Source organism: Thunnus albacares, chromosome 17, assembly GCF_914725855.1.
Source record: "Thunnus albacares chromosome 17, fThuAlb1.1, whole genome shotgun sequence".
NCBI lineage: Eukaryota > Metazoa > Chordata > Actinopteri > Scombriformes > Scombridae > Thunnus > Thunnus albacares.
In genome coordinates, this window is record NC_058122.1 from 14,528,469 (window position 1) to 14,544,681 (window position 16,213).

General features: G+C 41.2%; 3 protein-coding genes across 3 annotated transcripts; 1 reads left to right on the top strand and 2 right to left on the bottom strand.

The window, feature by feature from the left end:
• The first annotated feature begins 383 nt into the window (after nucleotides 1-383).
• Nucleotides 384-2,953, top strand: aqp8b (aquaporin 8b). Its single transcript, XM_044331553.1, has 5 exons — nucleotides 384-736; nucleotides 1,083-1,209; nucleotides 1,301-1,515; nucleotides 1,705-1,839; nucleotides 2,204-2,953. The coding sequence occupies exons 1-5, from the start codon at nucleotides 477-479 to the stop codon at nucleotides 2,244-2,246; spliced, it is 780 nt and encodes a 259-aa protein (XP_044187488.1). The 5' UTR covers nucleotides 384-476; the 3' UTR covers nucleotides 2,247-2,953.
• A 2,210-nt stretch (nucleotides 2,954-5,163) lies between these two features.
• Nucleotides 5,164-13,023, bottom strand: LOC122966957 (meteorin-like protein). Its single transcript, XM_044331305.1, has 4 exons — nucleotides 10,286-13,023; nucleotides 9,364-9,767; nucleotides 7,338-7,397; nucleotides 5,164-6,319 (listed from the first exon to the last, which is right to left on the bottom strand). The coding sequence occupies exons 1-4, from the start codon at nucleotides 10,369-10,371 to the stop codon at nucleotides 5,982-5,984; spliced, it is 888 nt and encodes a 295-aa protein (XP_044187240.1). The 5' UTR covers nucleotides 10,372-13,023; the 3' UTR covers nucleotides 5,164-5,981.
• A 94-nt stretch (nucleotides 13,024-13,117) lies between these two features.
• On the bottom strand, nucleotides 13,118-16,039 carry cbx8a (chromobox homolog 8a (Pc class homolog, Drosophila)). Its single transcript, XM_044331304.1, has 5 exons — nucleotides 15,760-16,039; nucleotides 15,595-15,638; nucleotides 15,111-15,176; nucleotides 14,615-14,681; nucleotides 13,118-14,150 (listed from the first exon to the last, which is right to left on the bottom strand). The coding sequence occupies exons 1-5, from the start codon at nucleotides 15,826-15,828 to the stop codon at nucleotides 13,293-13,295; spliced, it is 1,104 nt and encodes a 367-aa protein (XP_044187239.1). The 5' UTR covers nucleotides 15,829-16,039; the 3' UTR covers nucleotides 13,118-13,292.
• Nucleotides 16,040-16,213: the final 174 nt, after the last annotated feature.

Consider the following 16,213-nt stretch of genomic DNA (forward strand, 5'->3'; position numbering starts at 1 on the left):
TCCAAAAGTATCTACACTGAAAAACAAGGGAACTGTTGCCCCTAGGTTAAGCAGTGAAGCCCAGTCTAGACATGTTTTGTCATGTGTGTCATGCCATGATTTGTCCAGCTTTGACCATGCCTTGGAAAATGTTTGAAAACCTGTTTATACAGCTTCATAGTAAATTATTAGATTTTATTATTGACAAAAACTAGCTGATTTTTAAACTGGTCATGGAAGAGTTCACAATCCTGTCAGCAAATGCATGAAATGTTTATCTTGGTATGTGAACTCTTGTAATGAGAGAGCATGTAATGGACAAGCTACTTTGGATTAATAAGACAAGGAGGTCAGTGGAGCAACACCTCTAGACTCTAACCTTACTCGCCAAAGTTCATCTGATAACCAAGAATGGAGATATTTGTATGCACACATCAGGGGAAAACACAGTCAAAGTCACATCCTCAGCTCTTACAATCAGACCTCACTGAGGAATCATGGCTGATGACAGGACAGAGATGGGCGAAGTGGGGACGTCTCTTGTGTCCTCAGATTCTAAACCATCTCCCGCCAGACCTCCTAACAAGTTTGAGAGGTTATTCCAGCCCTGTCTGGCTGAGCTGGTGGGAACGATGTTCTTTGTGTTTATCGGGTGTGTGTCAGTCATAGAGAACGTGGAGGGTCCAGGGAGGCTTCAGCCAGCTCTGGTGCATGGTTTTGCTGTAGCCGTGATGGTGGCTTGCATGGATAACATCAGGTGAGGATCATCTAAAATATGTTTTCAAATATTTGAAAAGCCAGCTTGTTTAGGCTTTTTAAAAAAAATACAAAATATGCATGTTTTATTGTTTTTTTTTTTTTATTCGTAGTTATCCTGGAATTATTTACACATACATTTTTTTACTTTAAGAAACAGGACGTCAAAAGATTTTCTCAGTTTATGGTAGCTTTAAGTACAGATTTAAATAGGTTATTGTTTAGATAAGGTAATGACAAAAGCTGCACAATCAGTCTCAATCTCATCTGTTGTGCTGTGATTTCATTATTCCCTCACATGCATCTGTATATCACACAATTTTTCTCTCTGTTTGTGTCTCCGCCAGTGGCTCCCATTTCAACCCCCCGTTCACCCTGGCCATCTATCTTTGTGGGGGTATGGAGATGCATATGGTGGTACCGTACCTTGCATGTCAGGTGGTTGGAGGGGTGTTTGGAGCTGCTCTGGCAAAGGTGAGTCACAAAAATCATCTTAGACTCTTTGATATTTACATAAAGCAGACCTATTCTTCACCACTGAATCATTGCTGGCTGGTGTCAACAGGCAATGACCTCCAAAGAGAACTATGCCAAGGCCCAGGGGGCCGCGTTTGCTCTGCTTCAGGCTGACAGTGAAATAGGTGGAGCTCTGATTGGAGAGATCGCCATGACCTGCCTGGTCACCATGGTGGTGCTGCTGGCGGCCGTCAACACCAAGACCAAAAGCCCCCTCGCGCCGTTCATGGTGGGTTGCACTGTCATCATCAACGTCTTGGCTGGGTGAGTAAATTTCTGGTTTAGATGCATTCATGGTGCTTACAAGATTTGTCCAGGTGAAAGTTTTTAAAATTTCATATCTCACTTATTCTTATTCACATTAATATCTGTCATTTTTTTTACGTCACAAATAATTGAAAACCCATTTATTGCAATACATTAAACATCTAATTTTTTTCTTTATTGTATCAGTGGGGATGTATCTGGTACCTGTCTGAATCCAGCCAGAGCCTTTGGTCCAGCCATAGTGAGCAACTACTGGGCTTATCACTGGCTCTACTGGGTAGGACCCATCACTGGAGGTGTAATAGCAGCTGCACTGGTTCGGTAGGTGCAGCACAAGATTGATAGATACTTTGATCCAGAGGTTCACAGCATTTTTGCCTTAAAGTCTTCTTGTGACACCTCATCATAGGTTATGGACATGAGTTGTGAGCATTTCAACCAAAGACAGTTTCATTTCATGCCTCTTTTAGAGGCCTGAAAAGTGGAAGGAATTCTGTGTTTCACAAGAAAAAAAAAGCAAATATTAGAAAACAAAGTCAGAAAAAAATTAACAGAATTTTGTATAAAAGATTTTTTTTGTCTTTTTTTAAACAACTGCTTTAAAAATCATGGTTGTATATTGTATGAAAATGAAAGACTTATTACTTGCTGAACATACTGTGTATCTATTTTCCTGTTTTTGCAGACTCATACTTGGAGACAGGAAGATTCGACTCATCCTGAAATGAGATCCTGTGTGCATCAACTTAAGTGAGATTAATCATCACATGGCTTTTTAAAAAATCAACAGTTACAATAAAACTCTCACTTTTTTTGGTCAACTGAGATGTTTCTGTATGATTAGATTTTCTTTGCTATATAATAAAATTAAGTTTTGTCACATCATGAAACATCCAGTGTTGGAATTTGATGATTAAAGAAGTATTTCCCCTTTCTCTTTGTACAGTATGTTACATTATGCTTAGCATTACAGATTTATTTGATATGATACTGGTTTTATTAATAAGTCCTGTCACACTATTATAGGTGAAGTTAAATTTAAACAGAGTTGTAGATAATTAGTAAACTGGGTTAACTGGTCTGGCATTCAAAAATGAATTGTCCAGTATCCAGCCAAGTTTCTTGTCTGGATATTGGACACTGGTTAGTGTGTGAAGTTGTATTTGTACACACTGCATCAGATTGTAAGTGAAAATTCATTTTCACATATCCTGATGCACAACTCTTCAGAACTTCCACACAATATATGATGTGAGCATATATATTTATCCTGCAGTTAAGAGAAATAAATGCTAAATGAGTCATTTTTGTGTTTCACTTTTAAGAACACAAAGGCATTAGAAAAATCAAATTTTCAACCAGGTGCATGAGTGATGCCAATTATGCAAAGACATTAAGGGAAAACCCTCTGCTCTAACTAGTTACTTTTTAAATTGACAAAAAAAATAAAAAAGCTAAGGCCAAAATTGAATTACTTCAGATTTTCAACTACAAATGCTGCCCACCATTAAAAAGAGACCAAATGGCAACCTTTTCAAAGCCAAGAGACATCTCTGCTTCAGCTTTGTGTTCCTGGTACCATGTCCCTGGTCTCTATAGCAGGAGCAGTGAATGCTTGTTCGGCACTGGAGGGTATCATGCTGTTTCCATATTGTACCCCTGGGCCTCCCCACAGCAGTGGCCCACATGGGAAAGCAGGCCAGGCGGTGAGATAAACCAATTACCCCCCAGTCTGTGTGGACTCCTGCCGGTGCATCATGCAGCAGCTCCGGGCTGAGCCCTCCTGGGCTCGTTCCCCATGAGAGCCTGCTGGAATTCCCAGAGTTGAGAATTGTGTGGTCTCAAAAGCCTGTAGAGAGGTTATTTTTTGCTTGGAAATTTGACATGGTGGCCCCCTGGGACAACACTGAGGGAGGAGACTTCAAACTGGGCTTCTGTTGGCCAAAAAAAAAAAGAAAACATTTGTAGAAGATTTATGGGTAAAATTCATCAAAATAATATATTTTTGCAACCTTCAACTGTGTCTTATATACAATACATAAACATGTTTTTAAATAAACTAAAAATCTTTATGACAAAAGTATTTCAGTCAGGTTCTAACGATTTTTTGCTCAGTTTTCTCTGCTCTCTGAGCAGCTTCACACAAACTGTCCTTGAGATACACAATATGTGATGAACACAGACACATGAATTAAACATTCAAAATTCACAAACAACTGAAAGCTAATACAAGAGGAGGCTGAGGAGGTAGAGGGAGTTACATTTCTTCAACAATGTAGCAGCAAGGATGCAGAGCTCACTGTTGTTGTGGACTGAAGAAGCACCAAATGTTTATATCAAGAGAAACAGGTCATGGACATAAGTGATTTCTGTGCCTGCATGAACTACTGTGAGGCTCCATTTGTCTACTATAATAATAAATGTGGTTTGAACTACACAAATGAGGAATTACATTTTTGCATAAAAAAGTCATGTTTTCAGTAGCTGAGATGAATACTGCAGGTTTATAATCAAGTTTTATCTGAAACTGAAACAGACGACATGCATAAAAAGAAGGGAAATAGGGAGAAATATCAAAGATAACAAGAACAGCAGAAATTTGGACAGGCGGAAATTAAAAAGCAGGGATCAGCCCTCCTCTGGCTTCTCGGATTCATGAGCCCTGATGGTTTCTCAATGACAGCAGCCGTGACAATGGTCATTATGTCTGCCAGAGGCCTTGTCGCTGCAGGGTCATTGTGTGGGCCCCATTCACCACACAGTCATTTACACTTTCATTGGCGGCTATTTAGTCCTCATAAAAAGTTCAACACACCAATTTGTGAGCCCTGCTCAGCCAAGGAGAAGTGTGGAATAGGCTAAGAAAGCAGTTGCTTTAAAAGTCAATTAATTGTTCCCCTCTTCTGGGGAGGGGCTGAGGGGAGGATCTCCAGGCTTTGGGGCCTCACATCTGTCCATTTGTCTTCTCCGGCCATGATGCAGGGGCCACACAACTCAAAAGAAACGTCTGACTCAGTCTGCTCAGAGCTTTGGCCATCTAAGGAGATTTTGTATTTCATTTTATGGTAGGGCTATCTTATTATCATAAGAATCTGATTACAGGGAGAAAGATGGGATGCAGAAGGAAAAGGACTAAAATAAGCTTGTAGGACACTTAGCTCTAAATCCTTTTCTTCTCATAAACCAGAGATTATGCAGCATATGATGGGAAATGGGGGCTTAAGTTCATTCACGACTTTACCAAGCCTCCTATGAAAAAAGAGCGCATTGGTCTTTAGGGGCCAGACTATTCTCCTAAGCTGAAGGACCTCATGAAATTTAGATTTTTATGCACTGTTCATGAGCTCAATTCACATCTAAACACTTCATCACTTACACATGAACCATGCAGATTCTCTGTTGTAAAATAAAATCTGCAAATAGCAATGTTCAAAAATATTATTTTGTATTTATTGTGTTAAATGTTTAAATGTTCATTTTTGTGCAGTTTATTGAAACAACCCACAGTCATGATAAATGGGTAAATAAAACTGAGGAAATGTTTTACTTCTTCTTGCAAGATTGAGAGAATTAAAATATTGAGTTTGGCAGATGAAAGACAGAGAGAAACATGCAACGTCCAGTCAAAGCTAAGCTAAGCTAGGCTAAGCTTTTAAAAGATTTAATGTAGTCTCTGATTCAAACACAAATACAAAAACTGTGTCTCTGTTAAATCAACAATTTTGAAATGTTGGAAAAATTTATTGCACCATAAAAATGGTATGTGGGAGGAAAAAATAAAACAAAGGAAAATGTAATTAACCAAAATTGAACAATACAGCAAAACATCTGTTGAATAAATGTAATACAGTGGATTCTTCAGTACATCAGATAGTTTGCATTGTAAGCACTGTTAGATACAAAAACATTTCATTCAAAGGTCTTGTGTGGTGTACAAAACATATAAATAACCAAAAAAATGAGGATTTGAAACTTTAGCAGATGATGAATCAGGATAAGAATAACTTCTTAGTCATATACAAGCCTATTCACTAAGACAAACTGGCAATTATAAATGATCGTACTTAACTCTTCCCTCCCACCTCAGTTCAGAGGGCAATTTTCACACAGAGCCAGCAAAGTGAACAACAGCCGATGTGGAAAGAAGCACAAAGAGAGAGAAGCAACCCAACCCCTTCTTAGTCTCCCAGGACCGAGGGCAGTGATGGGAGAGAGACAAAGGCTGGCCCTCTCTGAGCCTCGGGAGGCACCAGAGCAGGAGGCCCTGCTGTTTGCGCCTGTTCTGCTCCTCCAAATGTACTCTCCATCAGCCATTCAGTATATCTGTCCCTGCTGGTAATGCTGGATGCCACCTTGATGGCACAGTCCCTTTGCCATGACAACGTTACAGGGATCCCACAGTGCCAGCACAGTGGTGAGGATGTCCGTGGATAAAGACTGGTAGGGCTCAGCAGTGCACTTCCTCAGTCTAAAGGGAAGTCGCAGGAATTCCGAAGTGACGCCCGGGCAGTCTGGTAGACAGACAGGAAGTCTTTGTATCGCGGGGCACACCCTAACCAAGCTTCCCCGAAGTGTTCTGACCCCGTGAAAAGAAACTCTCCATCCCCAGGCTTCACGTAGCACTGCAGGAGTGTGTGGATGTGTCCGTGCCAAGATGGGACTGACCGAGATGACCCAGAGGCAGCCACTTGTTGCTTGAACACTCCACTGCGCTGCCAGTACACCCTCGAGGCTGACACCTCCACAAGGGATGTCTGATGTTCAGGGTGGTGGGACACATTCTTGATATAGCCTCGGACAACTGAAAGAACAAAGAGCAGGACATCAGATCATAAAAATTCCCTCCAAATCTTACTATTATCCGAATGTTTTTCTTTTCTGACTCTTTCCTTTAGCCATTTAGTTGCTTATATACTCTCCCTTATCTTAAAATTAACAAGGCAGTATTGTGAGACTATTAAGGGACAGATATAAAGCTCTGAAGACCTATTGCTTCTGCTCTATTGCTTTCTATAAAGCACTCCCATTCTGCAGCTCCATCCACATCTGTTCAGCCTCCTCTGCACAGCCAGTAGAGCTGCTGCTTTTTTGGCCTACACCCAACCATAAAAACAGTTTTTTTTTTAAAGTCCCTCTCCACTCAAAAATGTGTTTTGGTTATTTTTACTTCAAGCGGATGTTTGAGCTGCACTGTGCAGAATTATGTATGTGCAGAGATTGACATTACATGGCTGTTTTTGTAGAGGTTAAGTTTATTTACACTCACCTTAAACCTCAGTTTAAATTATGTACATATGATTTGTGACATCACAACTAGTTTTCGAATCATGGTGCAATATTCAACTCACACAAGTGCACATACACTGAAATCTTTAAACAGTTAAACTTTTGAAATAAAAAAAAAAGGCATATTCATAGATTTATAATTTTTAACATGATCATTGAACTTTAATCTTGTCAAAAAAAAAACAACTTGCTGGACACAATTATTTTCCCAACAAGTATTTTATGTCTTAAATAAATCTGGATCTTGAATCTTTATCGCACTAAGATTTAATGAGAAATGATGCCCCTTTTTGGTGCAACTTCAAGCTTCACACTTCATATGGAAACACTCACATCCAGGAACTTTTATGCATGCTGGTTGCTCAGAGAAGGAAGACTGTATCTAATAGTCTCCTCTAGTCCTTTCCAGTTTGGCTCACATTTCATTGCTTTGTAAAGAAAAGATCATGATCTTAGTCGGAATTTAATAGAAATGTGTCAATGTGTTTATATGGTATGTCTTGGCTTAATAGAGTGAGATTATGAGTACTCACCAAAATCACTGTTGCAGATGGCCATTAGAAGTTCTGTGTCATTGCAGGGCCGACATGAAGCTGCGAGTGAAGGAAATCAGTAAAAAAAATGAGAAAGTGTTTTATTACCAACTCAACTATGTGATTTATATCAACTTAAAGGATGGGTTCACAATTTTTCAAGACTGTCTTATGACCACAGTCAGGTGCCCAAACGAACATTGACATGTTTTTCTTGCCATAATCATTCCTCTTGTTCATACTGCCCATTAAGAGATCCCTTACATGCGCTTTCAAAGTAAGTAATGGGGGACAAAATCCACAGCCCTCATGTGCAAAAATCTATTTAAAAGTTTATTTGAAGCTACTATGAAGCTTCAGCCATCCAAATTAGTCAAATTATGTCAATATCATTCAAAGTTGCAGTCTTTTTAGTGCCATATTCCCTCTCTTTCCGAAACTATGCATGATGCAAAGCACCATCTAGACTGACAGTGACTGATAGATAAATGTTACTCCTCCACCCCACCACTCCAATGACCTAAAAGCTGACACACACATACCATCTCCATTCATCTCCCTCGCATCACAGAGTGAAGAAATTTGGGGTTAAATGAAGGAATGCTGCGTCTGTGTTTGTGCTCCTTTAAGTGGTCTGCCTACTACACCGCCTGCAGATCAAAAACCCAAGCTAGTCTTGACCCCATGTTTGACTCCTATTGTATCTACTTAATTGAATGACCCCGTGCCAATGAAGGAGACTGCAGGAGTCAACCACTCAGCCAGACTGGCAATACAGAAAAGATAAACCAGCAGCTGTCTATTATAGACAGAGAATGACATCACCGCATTGAGAAAGGCCCGCACACATGGATAAATGCTAATAAAAATCCATACACAATGATGAGGCATTTGCGGAATCTGCAAAGTATTTGCAGTCTCAATTCAGGCCTCTTTGGACCGTTGCCCTTCAGCCGCCCTGTGGGTCTGCTCTGTCCTCTCTGCTTTGTCCCTCGATGGAAACCAGACAGCCAGACAAAACACAAGACTGACCAGCAGCTGCATGCTCCACTCGCCATGATTGGGGTCTGTATATAATAACCACTGTTTTTTCCTAAACTAGGAATTAGGACTGTCCAGCACAGGCCATGAGTCAGTGATTTGAACCGCCTGCGAATAGTCCACAGTTCATGCAAGAAATGGCTTTGAAATGGTGTCACTTTCTTATAATCCCTTTTTAAACTGTACAATGTCTTTACTAATGGTTGATGAATAATTTGCTAATGCTTTATGTTTTATAATTCTAAGCCATTAAGAAGAACAAATATTGGGTTGCCAGGTCATGGAAATTCTCCTTTTCTAATGTTTATTCTATTTGGTAATAAGACAGTTAAAAATGCATTTGATCTAATAATAAATGTTTAGTAAGTGCTTAATATTTGGATTTTGGTCCAGATCCTCTGCAGTGTTTCTTCCAGAAGGTACATCGTCTAGAGCTGCAACCATTAGTCAATTAATTGATTAGTCGATCATTAAATATTCTGAGTAATTTTTAAAGAAAAAAATACTAAAATCTTCTTGTTCCAGTTTCTTAAATGTGAATATTTTCTATGATCACAAACTGAATATCTTTGGTTTGTGGACCGTTGGTTGGGACAAAACAAGACATTTGAGGTTGCACATTGGGCTTTGGGAAACAGTGATCTACTTTTTTTTTTTTTTTGGCATTTCATGGACCAAATGACTAAATGATTAATCGAGAAAATAAGCGACAGATTAATCAATTAATCGATAATGAAAATAATATTAGTTGCAGCCCTTAACTTGTCATAAGATCCAATCAAAGATATTTCAAAGAGGTTTCTCACAACCTAGCGACCTAAAAATTAGAATTATGATTTATTAATGATCCATAAAGAAATTAGTAAATGATTTATTGACCATAAATATAGCCATTATGTATAACTTATACACCTTTTCTAATGGGAGTCTTGTCAGAAAGTTGTACCAATGAAGCCTCAGTACCGCTTAGAGAGGGTGTACTCACTCTGCAGCCCGCTGTGGCCCAGGTTGGGTGCAGCGCTCCTGTTACCCAGCAGCTCATATCTAAAGCCCATTGCGCGTCGGCTCCAGGCTCCATCTCTCTGCGGGCTGGCCTGGAGGTAGATAGCGGGCCTATGTGGTCCATCTGCCCGGAAACAGAACACCTGCTCCGGACGCTCGCTGTCCGTCACCAGGAGCTCCAGCTTCCCGGCCCGTTCAATGAACACACTGGCTCCGCGGAAAGAGGGAGACGGTTTGATGCAGACGGTGGTGCGCCGGGCTGAAGACAGGTTGGGCTCCAGGACCACTCTGACAGCCTGGCCCGGGTAGATCCACCTTACCGAGCCCTCTGTACAGCGAAGCCGCACCTGGAGTACAATCCTGGAGTCCACACCAGCTGCAAAACCGCTGGATAAAGCGGGAAGCATCAAATGATTCTTTCAGAAAGAGGTTTCCAACATTCAAATGACCACTGTCTAATGGCTCTATCAAATGTTAAGAAATCATTTACTAATGCTTTATTGGTCAATATTAACACATTTTAGGTTCCCATTGACTGGTGTTTATAATTTATATTGGTAATAAGGTAGTTTTAGCCTATAATGTTGTTAATAAATGCATGGATTTCTCACTAATAAGCCGCAGTTATAAATGTTATGTAAGTAGTTAATAGAGGGTTTCAAATCCATTGAATCTGCAGTAAGTGTTAATAATGTGAATAAATGGATTTATGTCTCTGCAGCGGTTAGTGGTCCTGCAAAGAGTTTTCACAGCCAAGTTCTCACGTTTAACTGATATACAAAGCATTAATGGCCTATTAATACAACCATTAGTTGCAACTTATAAACCCATCATAAATGGTCCTTCAAATCTGCTCTTCAAGCCTATTGTAACAATCTTCATCAGAAATGAGAAAAGTCCCTCACCTTCCAGTCCAGTTGCACAGATCAGCCGCACAGTGCCGCAACTGAAGAGCCAGAATATACATCGAAACAATCACATTTGGCAACATCTCACCCGCGGAAAGACAAAAATCTAAAATTAAGTTGACGGCAGTGCATGGCTACAGAGAGTTTCTCTGTTTGAGAGTTATACCGAGAGTACAAGAAACCCTCTGCTGCACCGTGATGATGTGATTCAGCTTTAGGGGAAAAAAAGGATGAGGGGCGATCCACTTGTCCTCTCTCTCTCTCTCTCTCTCTCTCTCTCTCTCTCTCTCTCTCTCTCTCTCTCTCTCTCTCTCTCTCTCTCTCTCTCTCTCTCTCTGTAATTAGGACAGATCCAGTTGTTGGGGACTACTGGCCTCTGCAGGTCTTTACTCTCTAAAGAGAATCAGTTTCAAAGCCTCCAGCCATCAGTGCACAATAATTCATTCACTTCTGAGGCTGTCAGTGGTTTCTTATGTTACTTTAACCGAGTTCTGAGTTGAGTTATACTTGGCATTAATAGCCTAAATGTGAATCCTCTTTGTTTTTTTTACTTGAAAATTGCGCACTTGAAAATAACTAGACCCCCAAAAGAAAACAAATTGTGAGTCATTTTTAGCATGCTTTATGCTGTTAGAGCAATTAATCTCATTTATGACTATATCATTTCAAAAGTAGGCCAACTGAAAAAAGAAGAAAAACAAACAAAGGGAAGAAAATATAAAAGTGGCTGTGTTTCTGTGCTTGTAGCTTCATCTAGTGGCAGGATGACGCAACGCACAATCCCCCTCACATCTGGAGGGCAAAATGTAGTCTCTCGGAGGCTTTTCTGGCCCGAAGAAACCGACAGCAGGAGGCTATAACTCAACAATCGCCAATACTGTAGATAAGTAAAAAAAAAACTGGAATGCGTTACCAGCTTTCAGCAATGATTAATCCACCGATGATGAGCCGTTTCGCTCCATTTTAACCTGCAGGGGTTCCTGTGCAAAAATAATTTGGCACCGGTTCAAGGTCTTGCCGGTGGCGACATCTTGTGGAGGTAAATTAGTGGACCGTAACCACGCAGGCCACTCTAAGGGCTGATGGCTGCTGCTCTCTCAAGGTTTGCTTTTAGCCTATAGGCCCTCGGGCAGCAGCAGATCAAAGGGGTTGAGGTTTTTGATGGGTATGTCGTTGAGTAAATTACACTCATATGGAGAATTTTGGCCAGATGTTGTCTCAGCTGCAAGAAAATCCTTTCTCTATTCCATAGGGGCATCAAGACACATAAATCCTGAACTGTGGAAGAGATCCTGAATCTCATCACATGTCAAAAACTCAAATTTACAAAACTTATAGGGATATATGCAGCTGTGACAATATATTAGGGTATATGATACATTTTAGACATGGAAAAGAAACAATGTTGGCTCTGCATGAATGCTTTTTTTATGATTTTGCTTTCTAAAAATGTCTGCTTCATCATTTTCCATTAAACTACCATAAAAAATGAGGACAGTAGCCTGCACACTACTTAAATATCGCAGCGGTCTTCTTACATTTGTTGGTGAGCCAGAAACCAACCGCAGCTCCTTCGCAGGAGTACAAGACAGTCAGAGAGACAAAGCAAAGTCAAATGAATGGAGGCTTTGTGTCTGAAAGGAGCGGCCTCTTATTGGCACAGTGCGCTCTGAATCCTTGAGGCCTAATGGACCGTGGTGATGTCAGAAAACACTGTCATTGGTGGAAATAAAAAGCAGGTTACCCACATGATCATAACCCAACTCAACACGGGGTCACAGTTTCCGTAGTTCATCCTGGGTCTCTATTCCCTTTCAATAGCACTCAAATGATTAGGTTATGTCTATAAACAATCTATTAAAATCATTAATAGCTCGGTTGCCTCAATAAATTTAAACTACCAAAATAATTAATCTATATCTGCATTGAGGCCACAGACTCGCCGTCAACTTTAAGGCCTGACTTCAGACTCTGGGAGTCTAATTCGACCGCATTGATGATGATGATGAAACAAGAAGAGTATGTTTCTATGTTTCAATTAACTCCTCAGTTCTTGGATACGTTTCACGAAGCGAAACTTGAAAAACATTGATATTAAAATAAACATAAAGGCAAATAAATACTAGGACTTCCTCAACTTGAGTTCAGGCCTTCACTGCTTGAAGTCAACCGGTGCCGCTCCCAGAAAACGTTTCACTTTTTGTGCTGATTATTTTATTATTATATTGATTCTTTTTGAAATTACAACAGAAAATAGCATATTTTTCGTGGTTCCAAATAATGTGATCCGCAAGTCGTTGTTAGAATAATTATCATATATTTTTTGGCCGTGACCTCTGCATAGTAGTGCAGCCGTAAGGCCTTTAATTATGCAGTTTACAAAAATACTACATTTTGCCGTCTAATCAAGTATTTTTAGATTAATCTGAAAGCCTACAACATACATGCACAATCTTATTTCAACCTTCTAAATATGTTGATTATTTCTGAAATCAAAGATCCCATAAGCACACTAAGTGCAAGTTATTATTTCGGTTATTTTGTACGGTCCTGCTGCCTAAAAACTTTCTAATATACTTACTCTGGATGAAAGAAAAATATATTTATTTCAACCTCTCACTCGTTAGCGTTTTGGTTGATAAAATCAAACAGCATGTGAAGAAGGGAGTAATGGTAGGACTGGAAATGATGTTCAAAATCCACACTCACTTTTCCAAGATAAAACAGTCTGTACATACTCAACTGATTATTGGCCTTGTCTTTTTTAGATGTTTTAAAATGGCTGTGATACAAACATTTAAGTGTAAAAAGCGCAACAAAAGCACAAACTTACAATGTCACTTGAAATTTTAATTTTTTCAGCAGCGTATTAAATATTGAATGTACACATTTGAACGTTACATAGAAAAAATATAGTATTACAGTGGGCTTGTTAGTTTGTAGCATGTTAAACAATTATTCCGGCGTATATTCGCCTCCTCTGACCTACATCAAATGCAAATACTCATCTTTTATCTCTGAAAAAGCCTTTGTCCGTGCTGTTCTCTCTGATGGTGACTGTCAAGAAGTTCATGGTGACATCTGTAACGGTCACAGAGTCCAGGTTGGTGAAACTGGGGGTCCAAGACGAGGCTGGTCGCGTGGATAAATCCTGGATGGACTCTGACTGTCTGGAGATGGCAGCCGGTTGTTCCCGGGGCAGACAACACTCCTTCACCTGATGGCTCCGGTGTTTTGCAGAGTGCTTGCCCGGCTGAGGAATAGACATCCCGGCCAAACAAGTAGTCCTTTGACCCCCCTGATCACCTTTGCGCACATCTGGACGGAACGCGCAGGTGTAAGACAGGCCTGCGCCCCCCAAATGTCTCTGCTCGCTGCTGGATTTGGGCGTGATCGTGGTCTCCTCCTGAAACCTCTTTGTCAGCTGGATGAGGCTTGGATCTGACGTCTCTCCCCGATGATGCAAGCGTCGGGGCATTTTGGACAGACCGTGTGACACGGGCTCCTCCAGTAACCTGCTCCTTTTGGTGTCAGGTTCTGCTGAGCCGCACGCATCTTCTTCATCATAATGCAGATGAAGCTTCGGTTTGCGCCCTCTCTTTTTGGGGAAACTGGCCGGTTCTTGGACTGCGAGAGACTCTGGTGGAGCAGGTCTGGGCCTCCGTTCTGGCTCTGGTGGTCGGATGTGGACACTTTCTCCTCTGTTGACTGCGCTCGGTGGGAAGATTGTGGGAACCACGGCGCGTAAACCCTCCCGGGCCCTCGGCGTTATGACAGGCTCCGGGATAGGATAGGAAACCTGAATCCCCCTGGGAGGCTCTCTTCTAAATTCATACGTCTTTCCTTTGGCTTTGGCTTTGGCCTGAGGACAGAGCAAATACGGTTTATGTGAGGAGGTTTTCCAGAGATGAAATTTTAAAGTCTCCTGAGGAAATTTAAAGGTTTAAGAGAGGCAGCTGGAGATCTGTTAGGACGTTCAAGGCCTCGTCCTAAAGAAGATTTGTTTTTTTAAAGGAATGCACGGCTATGAAAAGAAAAATAAGTCACATACATAATTTATATTATACGTTATGGGTGCTTAAATTGTACCGTAACTTCACCTCATGAAAGTCAAACAATGAGATATTTTCTTTTGGGTTCAACTGTCATTCCATTTATCTGTAAGTCTGAATCAGAGTCCAACAGTTTCGGAATCAATCAACCAGGTAGTTGTCACATCATGGAAATTATTCATCATCTGTACCATTTATGACACGCCTAAGAGAGGCGAGAGGATGAAATGAACCTGAAAAACCCGCGAAATGCGCAATCAAAAGATTCACCAACCTTCAGGAGAAATGTCTCAGGCTTGGGTCCCCTCTTTTTCGGCCCGAACAGTTCTCGCTCGCGTTCCCTGATGGATGAAAATAATGATACGAATCATCATGACAACACATTAACAAATACGTGATTATTTGATCTGTAATTAAATCGGAAAACATTTTTCCAAGTGAGGGCCAAACTCTGCCAATAAAGTGAGATTCGTCCAATTTTCAGGGCAGTTTTTATTCTAAAAAAGTTCAATCAAAATGAAAAACGAGTAAGAATGAAACAGATAAATTGCTTGTGATAATAAGAAGATCTTGAAACTAGTTTATTTGAACTGAAAATTGAATAATCTCGCCCAACTGAAACTTGTTGTCACTTTCTTTACTGAAACTTAGATTTATGAGTCAAATCTACACTAAATGTCTTATTTGTATGGACATTTTTGAAGTACAGAATGCGCGGTGCCATCTCTTTTTCTGCAGAGAGGCCTACTGCTGCGCTGTCAAAACCTCACCTCTCCTCGAAGGCAGCGAAGAGACGTGCATCCAGAATGTTTTCCTCCGGCTCCCAAGTGCTGTACCTAATATGTCACGACAACGAAGAGGAGAGGTGTTTGGCACCACACAGAGAGCGGGTCACACGCCAACACCCTCACACACACACACGCGTTAAAATACTTTTGTCAAAGCAATCTCGCTGTGTGCGCTGCAAATACAGACGACGTAGCGGACAGTGACGCATGGTGAACCCAGCCATTGCTAAAGCTATAGTGTGGACTTTCATACATCCCAGCGGACTGATCCTCACACATATACAACACCTGGCTGTTAAGCACAGGCGACTTGATATACAGTACACACTGCACAACAGTACACAGAGCAGATGATATGGATAAAAAAACATCCACAAGCTGAATTAGGGCAGACTCTGAGGTGGTGCAGTTGTGCGAGCGGCCAGGATGGAGCGCTGTCCTTCACAGCCTCGGATATTATACTCACTTCTGAGACCAGCCCTTCCATTTCACGAGATATTCCCAACGACCCTGCAAAACAGATCCGTAACATATTCAGGTTATCAGAGGATGGCCTGTCGGCGCTGCACAATCAAACGGTTGCGTAATAGGTGTGGAGACACAGGCTGTGGGTAAAAAACGCAGCGAATACCCGTCTGATTCTCCGTTTAATGATGGACTCGGCTGCGAAGACGCTCTCACCGACAGCCGAGAGCTCCATGATCCACCATGCACCTCGTTTATTTCTGTCGCTATTATTATTTTTGGCTTCCCCGTGTCCTCTCCGGGTTGTTTAATTCCGCACATCCCATAATACGCAATCTGGAGAGGACGTCATCACGTCTTTTTTTCTGTTGCCAGGCACCGCAGTCGGTAGGACGGATCGCGGTGGAGCACATTGGCTCAGTTGTTGCTACGTGCTCCGAGTTTCTGAGTGAAGGGGCGGAGTCCCGCTGCTCTGGCTGCTGTACAGGAATGTCTGGCACAGTGGAATAAGCGGAGTCAGAGGCTCCTAGACCCTGAGACCTGGACTGGGACCCCCTGAAGTCTCTAAGGGGTGTCCATGAAGCCTAAAATGAAATAAAGAATCATTTAATTTCACTATG

What these genes read in the sequence shown, in the direction of transcription:
- LOC122966957 (XM_044331305.1), bottom strand. Translation starts at nt 10,371, where the DNA reads ATGTTGCCAAATGTGATTGTTTCGATGTATATTCTGGCTCTTCAGTTG. An exon ending in CTGTGCAACTGGACTGGAAG is followed by an intron (nt 9,768 to 10,285) that starts GTGAGGGACTTT and finishes CGCTTTATCCAG; the next exon opens with CGGTTTTGCAGCTGGTGTGG. An exon ending in CATCTGCAACAGTGATTTTG is followed by an intron (nt 6,320 to 7,337) that starts GTGAGTACTCAT and finishes TTGTTCTTTCAG; the next exon opens with TTGTCCGAGGCTATATCAAG.
- aqp8b (XM_044331553.1), top strand. Translation starts at nt 477, where the DNA reads ATGGCTGATGACAGGACAGAGATGGGCGAAGTGGGGACGTCTCTTGTG. An exon ending in TTGGAGCTGCTCTGGCAAAG is followed by an intron (nt 1,210 to 1,300) that starts GTGAGTCACAAA and finishes TGGTGTCAACAG; the next exon opens with GCAATGACCTCCAAAGAGAA. An exon ending in ATCATCAACGTCTTGGCTGG is followed by an intron (nt 1,516 to 1,704) that starts GTGAGTAAATTT and finishes TTATTGTATCAG; the next exon opens with TGGGGATGTATCTGGTACCT.
- cbx8a (XM_044331304.1), bottom strand. Translation starts at nt 15,828, where the DNA reads ATGGAGCTCTCGGCTGTCGGTGAGAGCGTCTTCGCAGCCGAGTCCATC. An exon ending in TTAAACGGAGAATCAGACGG is followed by an intron (nt 15,639 to 15,759) that starts GTATTCGCTGCG and finishes TCTGTTTTGCAG; the next exon opens with GGTCGTTGGGAATATCTCGT. An exon ending in CTGAGACATTTCTCCTGAAG is followed by an intron (nt 14,151 to 14,614) that starts GTTGGTGAATCT and finishes CTCTGTCCTCAG; the next exon opens with GCCAAAGCCAAAGCCAAAGG.